Here is a 16,248-nt window from a genome sequence, read left to right as displayed (position 1 = left end):
TTACAAAAAAAAAAAAAAAGCTGGAGCACACTAAGGCAGGTGATAAGATACATGGCTGTGCTTCTGATCAAATAGAAAACCTTTTGCCACAAAAACATGAAAGCACTTTCTAGATAGGTCAGAAATAGCAATCAAGCATCTGTGGGCCACATATTATATGTACCCCTCACACATATTGTTTTACAGCACAGGGCACATTTTCTCATCTTTGTTCCCTGCTGCTTTCCATTCTATAGCAGTGGTGTTGAATACTAATGAGAAAATACCTCTTTCAACCTCTGGCAGACATTTTAAAGCAATTTGTTCAAGTACCAAGTATCCGATCTGCATTTTTGTAGGCAATTTGTGGATCAAATTTCCTATCACCCTGAGGGTATTTTGAGTTTTAAGTATAATGGCTTATCACGACCATAGTCATCTCCTTTGATTTATTTTGTATATAAATAGAAAAACATACCCAAACTACAGATATAGGCCCCAAAACATGCTTCTGGCATAGATATTTGATATTGATTCATACAAACATGAATAAATTAAAAGTTAAAGAGAAAAAATAACTTATTTTCCTGTATGGTTTCCTAATATTTATACAGTTTTAATCTGGTTTCATTTTTTTTATAATTGGAGATAAAATTAATTCAGAGCTAAAAAGAGAACAAAATACTTTCTTAGTAACTTACAGCCAAATATAACCAGGTGTTAGGAACTTAATTGTGTATGACTTACATTAATTAATATAATTGAATATACAGAAACAATTTCTTTTAGTCAACTTCATTTTCACAAACATATTGATAAAGCCGTTATTTCCCATGTGCTCCCCCATATATACTTACTAATACCCACAAAAAACAATCTCGATGATTGCCTTAAAAAGACCCTAACTAGAATAAATGTTCTTATGTTTTGGAGCTACTACTGGTTTGAATAAAAGTTTTAAAAATCTACTGGATACACTGAATGTAATAACAGTAATAATCATCATATATTTCACATCATTCAGATGTTGCAAGATTTATATGCACATATACATATTATATTACATATGTCTGTAGAAATATAATGTTCACAATATACATTTTATTTTCTTCAAACATCGTTTCCATAATAGAGTAATACAAGCTAACCCCTGGGACAGCCTAGATTATAACATAGTTGAGAAAACTCATAATTGAGAAGATAAAAAAAAAGAAGAGGTAAAATCAGGAAAATAAAAGGCTTTCAAATGTCTTTTCCAGTAGTCACAATTATTACCTCATATTTTAAAAATGCTGGTAGTATGAATTTTTGATCAATCAGGAAAAATAAGTCTCTTTTAGAAGCCAGAACACACATCATTTCAAATAGTTGCCATTCATATAAAGATTCCAAATAAGGAATAAATTGTTTCATGTGCTCATGTCTTTTTATTCACTATAAATTCTGTAATTTGAGCTACATTAATCTTTATAAATATTAATTTCCTACATTTGATTAATATCAATCGGTTCTGATTCTCATTGCCCAATTATTCCTTATCATATATAAGTTTGCCGGTGCCACCAAATACCAATGACCTAAAAGTGTTAATGTACTACTATAATGTATTAATAGTGATCAATAATTTAGTTTAATCATGTTAAGTAAAGGTATAACAGATTTGTTTTAAACATATACTAATCTAGATATGTTATAAATTTACAAATTAACTTAAATCAAAACAATCCAAAGAGAGCTTAATGTTACAATACAAGCACATCATACGCACACCGTTTTTGAACATCATTCCAATCTCTCAGAAGCCTTTCATTTTCTTTCTGCAGGTGCTCATTTTTGGCTTGATTTTCTGTGATGGTGTCCAGGCAGTCACAAATAAGTTCTCTGATGACCTCAGCTGGGCTTGCAACTTTCTCCAGGTTGAAGGAACCAAGTCTGAACTAGGATGAAAGGAAAAGATGATTAGCTTTGGGAGACTATCAAAATCGAGCAGTCCAGGTTTAACTATACATGATTTCTTCCAAGGGAAAAAAAGTTTAGGATTCAAATACAGTACATTTACCAGATCTAAATACAATGAACAAAAACTAAGCAACTTCCTGCTTTCTTACTAAAGTTTATCATATAAACTAACATGTAACTAAGAATAATTTTTATGTGGTAAGTCGCTCTCCCACCTCCTGGCAGAAAAGAAAAAAAACATAAACACCATATTAGCACACAATCATCTGTTTGCTACAACCTTATTTAAGTCATTCTGCTCAGTTTAAGTACAAAATTTTTGCTCTTTCTTTAGAAATAATTACAAAACTTTACAAAAGAAGGGGAACCAGATTAGGAAAAACATCCTTTATTTCAATGTGTACACTCAGTTGTGTTAGGCTCGTATATGTCACCAAAATTAAATAATCTGAGCAATGTTTACCAAAATAAGACTTGGAAAAATTCTAAGAATTTTTATTCTGTTGAAATTATTGCAATTTGTCACATCGGATTTATTTCTCTTAAACTTAGAATCGAGTGGTCTAAAGCACTTGCGGTTTTCTCATATAATGAAATGAGTCCATTTAACAAGCATATAAGTTTAAACAGAAAGTTTTGTCTATGTAAGAAATACATAAATTAAAAGTAAATTTGAGAATTTACTTTTTGAAGCTTCGCTTAACATAAACAAACACCCACACAAAATAAAAATAAAACTTATCAGTATAGTATTATTTTTTCAAGCCCATACAAAGAGAAAAATTAAGCTTATTTTATTAGACAACAGATTACATTATCAGTAAATCGTAAATGCACAAAATGATTTTGTATTCTCTCATCACGACTGTCAGGCAGTTTTGACTAACATGGACATTTTTAGAAAAGAAAGTTTATCATCACTTGAGAGTTTCAACAATACCAAATGAATTATGAATTTGTGGCACACTTTGATCCTAAATAAAGCAATTGGTAAAATACAAATACAGAGATAAACACAAGCCCAGGCCCCTAACCTTCTACCTTAGACGACAAAGGAAGAAGGGATCAATTCAAAATCACTAATAAAATGCAATTTCTTTTAAAATATCATTTAAATGTATATATTTAAAATTCCATAAGAGATTGCCTAAATCTTTTTTCTTGGCTATTCAGTATAGAATAAACTTAAAATGTCATTTCTTCTTAAGAGTAGGCAACTATTTTTTTGGTTTCTATTTTCTAATTACATTCGCTAGCTTTTTCCTTTAACAAATGTGAACATCTGCTTTATCCCAAACAATAAAAATAAGCAAGAAGTATCTAGAAACTCAATCCAAGAAAACGATTTTATATGAACTAGGCAAATTATTTTTTAGAAAAATTCGGTTTGTACATGGTGCAAAAAGAACCAAAGAAGGAAGCATCCTTCCACTTTCCTTGCTGCTGCTCCAGCCTGTCCACATCATTACAGATGCAAGGGTCCTCATGCTCATCGCACTGGAATTTGATGTGGGCCTCATATCAGCCCTAGTGAATTGTGAAGCATAAAATATTTCTGTGCTCTCTTTATTCAGCCCATCCTTATACTACCCCTCAAACAAAAAGTAGCAATTTAGGGAAGTATTGTCTTTAAAACCAACAAATTCACACAAAAGCTGTATTACATAGTTGTGTCAATATTAAAATCCTTTACTTTAGTTTTTAATTTGACATGTAAGGCAATTAACATGGCTGTTCTTTATTAGTTCTGTATTTTCAAAATAATCTACAATATAAAATCAGGACTTCAAATGGTATACCAGAGTCAGAAACTACAAATTAAAGACATTTTGAAAGCATATTTCTTTAGAGGCATGTGTAAAAATAAGTTTCTGTTTTGTAGTCAGTTCTCAAGATCTTATGGAGAATTCTGTGTACACAGACCTATCCTAAACACCTCATTCGGTCTATAATCTTCTAAGATTTTAAAGCTATTTCTTTATTTTTCTATGTAAAAAAGTTGAGAACAATTAACTTTTTAAACGTTGTCAATCCCAAGAGGTTGCCCTAGCTGGCTCTAAACTGTCATCATTTTAGCTAGTAGAACAAACAAATAAATAGCATTTTTCATCTGATCTGCATTAAAATTCTCAATTTCAAAAAACATTCATTTTCTTTAGCTCGGTCTTTGTTTATTATGGATATCTATCAATTCTTTAAGTCCTAGATTAAATGCCACTCCCCCTTATCCATCACTTCAAAGCCCAGATCAAGTTCTCTAACTATTTCAGCCTACACTGACTTCTCTATTCATCACAGAGTTTTTTCTCACATAATTTTTCACTCAGTTTCATCCTCCTTATATTTTTCTCTGGTTGTTTCAGAAATGCAATCTTTTCTTTTAAATTTCTAGCTCATTAAGAACAAAGGCTGTATCTTATATTTATTCCATAGCCTCTACAATATCTTGCTCTGCTCTACACATATGTTAAGTACTCAATATAGACTTGATTTTTTTTTTTTTATTGGAATGGTCCTTAAGAATAAGGGAATAAGGGAATATAATTATAATGGGATAGGTAAAGAAAAGAATTGCGAGAGTGATGCTCTGAATACAAAGTAATAAATATTTTAAGCAACATAACGGTATAAGGAAGTTTTATTTTATGGAATAGTATAATTTAAACAAAAAGAACATGGTTAAGAAACTGCATAACAGCGGTTGATACTGTGGTAATACATAAGTTTAATAAAACCTAGATAGATTTGTTTTTTAAAGTATATATTAAGTTATATACTCAGTTTTCAGGTCTTTGAAGTGGGCAGTACCAACCAATTCCTGGGAAATTCCTTTTGACCATTCTGAATGTGTCTAGAGAGAGGAGGATTATTGAGGTGTGAGCTGATATTCTACTTAGAACATGTCAACTAAAGGGTTCGAGTTTTGATACATTATCAAAGTAGTCTAAATAACTTCGCAGAATTAATTTTTGTTACTGTCCTGGAAACCAAGATATAAAGCTCAAGGAAAAAGAGGGATAAAGATATTTCGATGTTATTACTAGGCAAACAATAGTCAGATGGAACTCATCTTTTTTCCACTATGTTTTTAAATTTATTTGTAACAGAGTAAAGCTTAGTTGTTATCTACAAATGTGTACACTTAAAAAGTAAAGCCTGTCCATTATAATTTATAATATAGGATATTTTGTCAATTGTAAACAAGTACATAATTGCATATGTACAGTTGTTGCAATATATAGTTTTAAAATCCTAGTAATATAGGAAATTAGTCAATTTATATAATAAAAAAGTGTATTACTTTGGCCAAGTTATGTTAATCATCAACTCTAAGTACTTTGAATCAACTATATTTTTACTAAGATCTTTGTACCATGAACTCTTTGGGTTAGTGACCTGCTGAAATGTTTACTTTAGATTTAAATAAAAGACATTACAAATGAAACTTCTAAAGCAGTAACATATCTAAGTTGACAACTGGTCCCATTTATCGCCAGAACTGAGAAAAGAAACCTGACAGGGACCCCTTCTAACTGAAGCCATAAGAGAGCTATGTTGTGAGACTACTAACCTTAACTTTTCAACTGTTTTCTTGCCCAACTTTCTTACAACTCGAAAAAAAAAAAAAAAATGCTTAAACATCTTAAGATGATTATATAATCAAGCAAGGCTCTGTATATTTTAGATCCATAGCTTCTTACAATCAAAATGCAATAATCTAAAAGTAAAAAATATGCTGAGTTCTAATTAAAGTGCTACAAATTATTAGCATTTTAAGATCAGGCTATGTGCTTTAATATATTATTTAGTATAATCCTAGAATTCTTATTTCGATCTTCATAATTGCAAAAATCATTTGTGGGAGCCAGAGAACTCTTGAGAACAAAAAAACCCAAAAGTCTGTGGTTAAGGAATCTCAGAAGTTACTTTTACTTTGAACGACTATAAATATTCACTCCATTACTGTGTTACAATAGAGATGATGAGTCTTGGTTCATGGGAAATATAGTAAAATCTAGATTTACCTTAATTAGGAGTTATAACTAACAATGAAAACTTATACTATAAATTCAAACTCAACTGGAAGGCTTTTCTTTAAGAAACTGGATTGAGAGAATGGTGCTGACAGCAGAGGTTGCCTATTATTTGCCTATTACTTTATTGTTGGTATTAAGTGCTGATAAAAAAAATATTGCCTTGGATTTCCTGACACACTTCTAGATCTCACTATACTTATCTAATAATAACATGACAGTATGTTTCTCTATTTTCCACTTAGACGCTAACCGGTAATTTTTCTTGGAACGGTCTCTTGACCCACTTCTCCTTTTTCTCTATAGAGTTATAGGGTTATTCACAATCACAACTTCCATTATTACAGATAAGCTGAAAATTGCCAAATGTATATGTCTAGGTGGTGCCTCTCCTAAATTCCAAACTTATATACATATTTAATTCCTTTTTGGAGTGGTGTTACTAGTATGTCCTATATGAATCGCAAATTTCAAATGACAAAACAGAATTCATTGGTCAACTCCCTCACTACTAAACTAGCTCGTCTCTATGTATTCCACTGGACATTCACCATTCTTTCAGTTATACTTGGGTGGTATAGTGGGTGTGAACACCAAACATGGCATTATGTTATTTATTTTTACATGGTGAGACATAGAATGCATGCATTCATTCATTAGATTTTTTGAGTCTGAACTATGTACTAGGCATATGGAGGCACTGCTGTGAATAAGAAATAAAATATATCTATACTTTAGGAGCTTCTATTTCAGTGGAGAGAATAGATGATGCACACGATCAAATAATAATTTCACACTGGAATAGATTCAATGAAGAAAATAAAGTCAGTAATGAGATAGTAACCAGAGGGGGGAGTATCCATAGAAAAGCCACACTGGGCTCTTGACCCATGGAAACCATGTTTCAGTGATAAATGTGTGTGGTTTCAAGCTGCTAAACTTGGTTTGTTACTCAACAACACAGAACGAATACAAATATGCTTTAAGATTACCAATCTAAAAAAAAAGCAAAACAAAAAACTCTCTTATTCCCATATACCAGATTCCAGCTACTGTCCGTTTTTCTGCTCCTGTCCCAGCAAAACTTCTCCAAAAATGTACCTGGTTTCTGCACTGTCCAATACAGTAGTCACTAGCCACACATGGTTATTTACAGCAACTAAAATCAAAAATCGGCTCCTCAGTAACACAAGCCACATCTTAGTACTCAATAGCCACATGTGGCTAGTAGTTGTTCTACAAAGAGAGCATAGGTAAAAAAGATTATCATCTCAGCAAGTTCTTTAAAAGAGCATTAATCTGTTCCTTCATTACATCCCTTTCTCTCTTTAAATACTCTGCAATGAACAACAAGACTTTTCATAATCTGGCCCATGACTACCTCTCCAATCTCACCTCTTATCATCCTCCCTACCTTTGCTATCTCCAGCCACTTGCTTTCTTTATATACTTGAATAAGTCAATTATTCCCATATGTAAGAAGCAAAATGATGCTCCTCCAAAGATGTCTACACCCTATTTACTCGAACTTGTAAATGAAAAAGGGAACTTTGCAGATGTGTTAAGGTTATAGAGCTTGAAATGAGACTATTCTGGATTATCTAGGTGAGACCAGTCTATTGACACAGAGAGATGCAAAACTGCTGGCTTTGAAGATGGAAAAAGGAGACCATAAACTGAAAAATGTAGATGATTTCTAGAAGCTGGGAAAAGGCAAGGCAATAGATTCTCCTGTAGAGCTTCCAGAAGGGAACACAGCCCTGTTGACACACTGATTTTACCTAGGTGAGACCCCTGTGTTGGAACTTTAAACCTACAGAACTGTAAGATAGTGAATTTATGTTTATTAAGCCACTGAATTTATGGTTGCTACAATAGCAACTGAAAATGAAAACACTGTGGTACGCTGAATAATGGCTGCCCAATGATGTCCACATCCTAATCCCCAGAATCTGTGAAAATTAATTTATATGGCAAAAGGGACTTTGCAGATGTGATTAAATCAAAGATCTTGGGATGAGGCTATTATGGATTATTCAGGTTGGCCCAATGTAATCACAGGGTCCTTATAAAAGGGAAGCACAAAATCAGACTGAGCAGAAGCCAATGTGATGACAAAAAGAGAGATTGAAGTGATGCACACAAAAGCCAAGAAATGCAGAGAGCCTCCAGAAGCTGAGAAAATAAGAAAAGCACTAAGTTTTTGGTACTTTGTTACAGTGGTAACAGAAAACTAATTCAGGGTGCTCGAACATTCTTCCTAGAAAATTCTTCTCCCTGAACTGCACATGCTTTTTCCTTCATTCAAGTCTGTTCAATGATACCTCTCTAGAGACACTTTCTTGACCATTCTAACTACAATATAACCATCACAGAATCCTCAAACAGGCCTACAAAGAAATGCCAATAATGCAGATATTGAGAAACAATGTTTAATAATCTTCATAGCAGGTGCTATCATCTTAAAACATTTTATTTATAAATGTTAGTCTCACTTCCACACCCTCAACCTAAGCCCCATACTCATAGTAGGTATTCGAAACATGTCTGTTAACTGAGTCAATGAATACTTGGTCATAAATGCTGCAACTACTTCTCTGGTTTGGCAATATTACTTACAGAACATTTACATTTTAATGTAGTCAAATCTAAAAACAGTTTCCTTTTAAGGTCTTTGCAAATCAGAGAAAGTAACTACTCACCTATATTTTCATTTTTAAATTTCTTTCTCCAAATACATAACCAATGTTTCCTCACCATTTATTCATTGATCTATTTTCTCCCTACTGATATAAAATGCCACCATTATTAGAAACTACATACTTACGTATGTATACTTATATGTTCTTCAGTTTCCTATTCAGTCTCATTGGTTGTTACCCTTTTACTAGTAGTGGCATGCTTTTTAAATTACCATAGCTTTATAATGTGTTTTATTATTAAGGATTCTAAGTTACCTCTCATAATTCTTTGTTTGGAAATTGTATTGTCTAGTTTCGGCAAGCATATTCCTAGAAATTTTGACTATGAATTTCAGATAAACCAAAAACAAACAAAAAAAGCAGCTAAAATATACTAGGAATTTCGTTTGGAATTATATTCATTTTCAAATTATTTTATAAGGAATTACCTCATTTCTAATATGAATTACAGTGTAAGGCCTACATTCAGAACCATTATATTTCTTCATCTAATCAAGTATTAATTTTAGTTAAGTTTTTCATTGCATATTTTGAATCAAACTCCATACACAGCAACTGATAAGACTACAAAACGACCTATAGGTAGCAATATGAAAGTAACTGCCTGAATCAGCCTTATTTTTTATTATGTTGATTCCTTGGTCATATAAAAAAAAAATCGTGTGATATATGGGAATCTTAGAAATCTCTATATTAGAATCCCACTATTGGCATTTATCTGCAGTGGAATCCTGACCAAGCAATTGTAAGCACCGTATTCAGGAGATTCGTGACCAAAATCTAAGAGCAGGTCATGAAGGATTTTACAAATAAGACACAACAGAAATAATATCTAAGGGCGCAAAAAACTCCTCTCTCTTGAGTCAGGCCTCACAAAAACAGTAACCAAGCAAACACTGGACAAAATATAATAGAATAAAATATCATGCTTTGGGATGCTTAGGCAATGTAACTTAATAGGACATAATATGAATTATCATGGATTATTTCTGAATGGAAACTAGTTTGCCTAGTAACAATTGCTTAGGTCTTTCATAACATTCTCTAGGAAAATCAAATTAAAATAGTAGAATAGTATTTATTTTCGTGATTATAAAATTCTGGTCCTTTCACATTTAAAAATTTCAGAAACTTAAGGCCAACCTCCCCTATCCCTCTCCCAAAGCACAGAACTATGCTTATTTGATGGAATGGCATAACTAGTTAAAAGGCATTATGTTGACATTAGAAACTTTTTTTAAACAAAAATTTTTCATATAAACTTACTGTGTTAACTATAACTCCATTATCCTTAAAATCAGTTATCATAAACGAATAAACTCAAAACTAGTGATCCTTAAAAAATCACAGAAATACCAAGTGTCTTTAAATCCTCAATTTAAATGAAATGATAAAATATGAAATAAAGACAAAATATGGTCATTTATTGTATGGTTTATGAATTTATTTCTAAATAATTTTTAAAAGCTTAATAATTATATTTTTAATCTATGGATTAAAAAGTCTTCTGTCATATATAGTCATTTGAAAATATTTACTAAGAATCCTAAAAAACTTTATTATAATTTAATGGCATATCTCCAGGAAATAAATTTCTATCTAAAATATTATACAGAAAACTAGGAATATTTACTTTGATTCATTTCCTTATTTACCTGGAGACAAGATAAAATCAAATTATTGGTCTTAAATTTTTCAAGATTTTTTTTTTCTTAGGTGAATAATTACTTAATAGGAAAACTGCCTATCAGGTATAAAAATTAGTATCTATTTTTTCATGAGATTGAGGAGACTAGAAAGTATGATGGATGGTAACCATGCATTTAACTGAATTTTCTTATAAAGAAAAATGTAATTAAAAGTCAGCATTAAGATAGTTTCAGTTTATGTTACAGCAAAGTAAGCTGCATTGGACTAATCCTCTGAGAGAAAACAAGTATAAAGTCTGAACAACAACAACAACAAAAAAGACTGAGAGAAGGCAGCAGTTGGAAGATACTCAAACAGGGTGAGACCCATATTTATATGACGTTTCTTATACGGTATTTCCCAGTCCTAGAGCTAATGTACAAGTAGAAATCACACTTGCTAACTTGAGGATGGAATTCTGGGCTGCACGCACATGCACACACACACACACACATAATAAATAAATTGAAAATAGGAGAGAACTATAAGAGAATTAGAGGATCAATATAGCACAGGATCAGTTAAAATTCATATCATAGAATTAGCCAAAAGAAAAAACAAAATGGAGAAGACATTTAAAAAGTATAAGAAAAAAAATGCATGAACTAAAAGACTTAAATTTCCAGATAGAAAGGGTCTACTAAAGTTTCAGCACACTAGATTAAAAGAACATTAAAAACACAGCATCATTAAATTTTAAGAACACTTGGAACAAAAAGAGAATCCTAAGATTCCAGAACAATAAAATAGGTTACATGTACATGATCAGGAATTAGAATGGCACTGGATTTCTATGGCAATGCTGGATACCACATGTCAATGAATTAATGTCTTCAAAATAATAAAGATATATTCAGAGAGTATGTTTAACCAAGGTGATGAAATAAACCAAATTTTATTAGCGTTCTTCTAATAAAAATAATAATAATAAGTAACATCTACTGAGTACTTACTATGTTTCAAGTATTATGGCAGTTAATACAGAAGTCTCTCTGGGGCTAAGAGCAATAAATTCAGATTGTGAGCACTATATCTAAGACTAAAGTATTATAGGAATATGTGAAATGTAGTCAATAAGTTTCTGTAGAATCCTACATGAAAACCTGAAATTCAATTAAATACTATTTCTTTAGTTCCTATCATGTATATCTATGAAGCCATTTACATTATAGAAATGAGACAGGCAGAATATCTGCTTTACATAAATGTAAAGAGAGTGGTAATATTTTATAAGGCCTATCACAAATTAATGGAATAATTTCAGGAAAATCAGTGCAAACTATATAATACTAAACTATAATACTAAAACCATGAATTTTCAGTTCTTAAAAGCTTAAAGTGTCGATGTAGCTGGACAAAAATGTTAAAATATTTCAGTACTAAAATTACTGTTTTTTGAATGAAATAATGTCATTACTGCATGAAATACCAAGTGTTTTGTGGTAACTATGTAAATAAGTCATGTTACATAAAATAGCACCTTGCTGTTAGCAAATATTAAAACCAGAAACTTAGTTTAAGTCCAAAAAAATCAACTGTTTTGGCATACTATAGTTCCACTTTTGTCAACTGTTTCTTATGAAGCAATCTCAAATGAAAACTCTTACCCATTGCCAAAATGTCCAAATGGTATAGCAGTTATTGTATTTTGACAATGTAGTAATCTCAATTCATTTAATGGGGTGCTAGGGGATGAATCCCTAAGACTAAAGTGAGGGAGCAGTGGCAGGGAGAGTGATATGGCATTTTGAAAATACAGAATATACTGAGATGCATGGTTATATGAAAAGTATTCATGGGGAAACAATGTCAGATGCAAAATGAGTATTTCATAAAATTGTTAAAAGGATAATTTTTCTTCGTATGACTCAAAAGGTCAGATCAAAGATTTATGTTCAACTACAAGAAATGCTTTGGCACTTACTGTCAATGTTACAACATATTAAGGGAGAAAAAAATAATCCCCCTTAGTAAACCAATACAGAAAACTACAGAATACAGACCCTTTAAAAATCATTATAATTTTATGACTCAGTGGTTAGCTATAAATTAAAGAAAGTTATAATGCCTAGTGTGCCTGTCATGTAAAGAGCTCCTTTTTGGAAAGGTTTATTTAATTTTCAAACTGGGTAAGTAAACTTCTACAAATATATGGCAAACTTTTATAAGTTCATGCTTTGGATAAACTCAAATTTGCCGCCCAAGTATTGCTAACTGAATCAATGCACAAGCCAAAGAAAATTACACAAGGATCGATCATGGATGGGGATGACTGACTGCTTTTGAAATGACTTGACCTAAACTCTTCCCAAAGGGATTCCATATATTAAGTGACAGCAATAATCACATTCCAAAAATAAGACGGTTCCCACAAGATTAGGCCACTTTCCTAAACTGTACAGAGATAATATTTCTGTTTACCACACATTAATCTTATGATAACTGGAAATCAATCAGTATTGGGGGCCAAAAGAGGTTATTTTCCATCCTGCCTTTCCTTCTCCTTGACCAAAATACTCTCATTTGTATGGACAGTCCTATGACACCTCCATCTTCAAAGATCATCTGTGTAGATCTTCTCCTAATGATCTTAAGAAATCTGACCAACTTGACTCTACATATAGAAAGGTTTTTCTGGAGTTGAATATCTATAGAATAGCTATCTCAAAAGCAAATTTCTATTTGTTGAGTATATGTTTAACTGAGATTTTCACTTTTAACAATTAGCAACAATTATGTTTAATGAGCATACAATTCAAAGTCCACTTTAAATTTTAAGGTTGTCAAATTTAACGATTGGTTTTAATGGCCATTTCCTACACCTAAATGACATATCAAAGACTGACAGACAGTCAGATTTAAAATCTGGTTTTTCTTAATATACTTTTTTCTTCCAATGTATATCTTCCTTTTAGCTGAAGCTAAAAATAAAAAAAAAAAATTTTAAATTAAAAAAAAACAGGATATTACAAAATGCCCTAAAATTTGAAATTCTCTTTTTAATAATGTTATCCATATTATTGGTACTTAAATTCCAGAACCAGATACGTATACATGAGATAAATATTATAGTCTAGATGAGGTTGACCTTGATTTTTGAAATTCAAAAACTTGGAGTAATAATACTGTCCAACCTATTTATCCTAATTCACAGGTATTAGATGGGTGGCATTCCAAAAGAAAAACTACTGTATAACCTCAAAGAATTGTTCATTCTTATAACTTCAATTCAACAAACATTTTCAAGGAATGTTTCACCAAATATTAATATAAACACCAAAGTTACAGAGAAATGAGCAATGCCCTTGCCCACAAAGAAACATAAAGTGCTCATTATATAGTGTGAGAAGTGTTATAAAACAGTTCTCATTAATATCATATTCAATATTTTTCACAAGTATATCAATCTCAGAATAAATAAGCACATTTTCGGGATAATAGCAGCAGCATGAAATATTAATCAACATATCACTAAGCAGGACCACAGTCAGACTCACAACCAAGACTGGCAATAACTAGTGTGATATTTAATTCTGTGTCAACTTTCCTGGGTCACTAGATGCCCAGTTAGCTAAACATTGCTCTGACTCTGTGTGTGTGTGTGTGTGTGTGTGTGTGTGTGTGTGCACGCGCGCGAGGGTGCTGATGATGTGTGTGTGTGTGCGCGCGTGTGTGCGCGCGTGCGCACGAGGGTGCTGATGGACTGAGTAAAAGAGATTGCCTTCCCCAACATAGGTGAGCATCATCTAATCAGTTGAGGGCTAGACCAAAACAAAAATGCGAGGAAAGCTGAATTCACTCTCTGCCTGACAACTTGAGCTAGGACATAGATCTTCTCCTACCCACGTGGTTCCGGTTCTCAGGTCTTCTGACATGGACTGAAATTCTCACCATTTGCTCTCCAGCTATCAGGCCTTTGAACTAAAGCAGTGGCTTTCCTGGGTCTCCAGATTCTAATAGCAAGTAGTAAGACTCCTCAGGCTTCATAACTATGTGAGCTAAAATCTTATTTTAGATATATGCATATCCTATTGACTATTTTCTTTGAAAAACTCTAATACAGGTAGTATTTCAACAACATAGAGTCTCTGGTTATGTCCTCAAGACAACTTATTTCCCAGATTCCCCCACCATGCCCTAGTCATCCTCTGGCCAATTCAATAAAGTAAAATTAAAGTAAAAGTGAAGAAGACAGGAACTACTTTTATCCAGTTTCTTTTTTTTTTCCCCCTGAGTGTGGACTGAACATTATAAATAACAAAATAAAGAAATGCTGGAACAATATCTAAAAACAAAACCAGAGTAATACAAATAATAACTGTTGTTAGAACATACACGCAAGATAATTTCTTGTAGACAACTCATGTCATCACTATGAACTACTGCTGAAAAAGGAAAGAGTCCAGAATGTTTTGAACCTATGAGATCAAAACAAAAACAACATCAGAAAAAGAATTTGTTCATAATTCAAGTGAGAGAGAAAGAAAAAGAGCAATGATGCAAACTTTTCCATTATCATTGTCTCATCAGTGACTAACCTACAGGAACCACCCTGTCTTGGATTAAATATGATATTCTTCTACTTGCCAAAAACAATCTATGATTCTTTTTAACATGAGTAGCTACCTCCAATTTCATGCAAAAATACTTTTGTGGGATAATAAAGAGATATATTTTTTAAAAGTTCGATATGACATTTCTGAAAAGGAGAACTAAAATGTGCAGGGGAAAGGCCATCCTCAAACCCTAACAGGACAATAAAACTTTAACAGCACTATAAACTTCATCCTTCTAGATTTACATATGTTCAATAATCTCATTTACATTTTCATGTTTTAATCTAATCATAAAGAACGGCAGTGGAAATTCCATCAATAATCTGTATTTAGTTCCACAATAACTAAACCCATCATTATTGAAAACACCTTAAGGAATCACAGTTTAAAATGCCCTTTGACTAGCAATGACTGGCAATGGTTAGAAAACCTATTTAGAAAGTTATGAATATTTATTGATTAGTAGATATCAACAGAAAAGCTTTTCAATTTCTATCAAAGAATGAGAGAGCCAATCGGAAGCCCTGTTTTCTCTGCATTCTCCAGGAGATTGAACATGTAACACTGTCAGGGGAGTCCCATCCCCAACTCTTTTGGAAAGAGAGAAGACCAAACACAGGTAACGCTGAAGGGTTTCTACCTCCACTCTCACCACCACAGTACCACAACTGACTATTCTTTGTAAATTAATATGATTCTATCGATTGATTTTTGATAGAGAATAAAGTTTTAAGAATTTTTAGTAGCGCTAGAGAGCTAATACACAGCTCTTTGTCTGTATTGCTTTTTGAGCAAGTATATGGACACACATAAAATCACTATGTCAGTGTGAAAGTACAATCAGCACCGTTCAAATCAATTTCACTGAGTTCCTAGTATGTGTTAGAAATTGTATTTGGGGCTGAGAATGAAAGCATAAACAAAGCATACTTCCTGTCCTTGTGGAAATAATTTGGCTAGAGAAATTGAAATGTAATCATCTAACTAAAATGCAACATGGTTTGAAAAGAATGAATGGGATGAAGTTAGGAAAAAAGATGAATGCCATGCTAAGACAGCCTTTATTCTCTAGGTCAGGACTTGCAGAGTCAACTGTGTTCAAGGGCCAGGCATGTAAAGGAAATGAATAAAGTTGATGGGCTGACAAATTATAGAGAACATTTCACATCTACAAGGTCAAGCACTAGCTAGTAGTAGTGGACTTTGCCTTGTGGAAATATGAGCCAGATTACTCAGATTTCTAAAAAAAAAAGCCAAGCCAGAAATCTAGATTTTTACATACATATGAGCTCCTGATTTTCATTGTTAGAAACTTATTTAAATTTTTTT

At 32.3% G+C, this 16,248-nt stretch overlaps 1 protein-coding gene across 4 annotated transcripts in view; it reads right to left on the bottom strand.

Moving 5' to 3' along the window:
• XRCC4 (X-ray repair cross complementing 4) overlaps window positions 1-16,248 on the bottom strand; it is a 216,112-nt gene that overhangs the window by 122,571 nt on the left and 77,293 nt on the right. For all 4 annotated transcript variants that reach the window (XM_006913196.3, XM_025047651.1, XM_025047650.1 and 1 more), the window contains one exon: window positions 1,750-1,916. In XM_006913196.3, the coding sequence (XP_006913258.1) occupies window positions 1,750-1,916 (167 nt within the window). The remainder of the gene's footprint in view (window positions 1-1,749; window positions 1,917-16,248) is intronic.

The sequence above is a fragment of the Pteropus alecto genome, unplaced genomic scaffold (assembly GCF_000325575.1).
Source record: "Pteropus alecto unplaced genomic scaffold, ASM32557v1 scaffold20, whole genome shotgun sequence".
NCBI lineage: Eukaryota > Metazoa > Chordata > Mammalia > Chiroptera > Pteropodidae > Pteropus > Pteropus alecto.
This window is presented reverse-complemented; position numbering and strand designations above follow the sequence as displayed.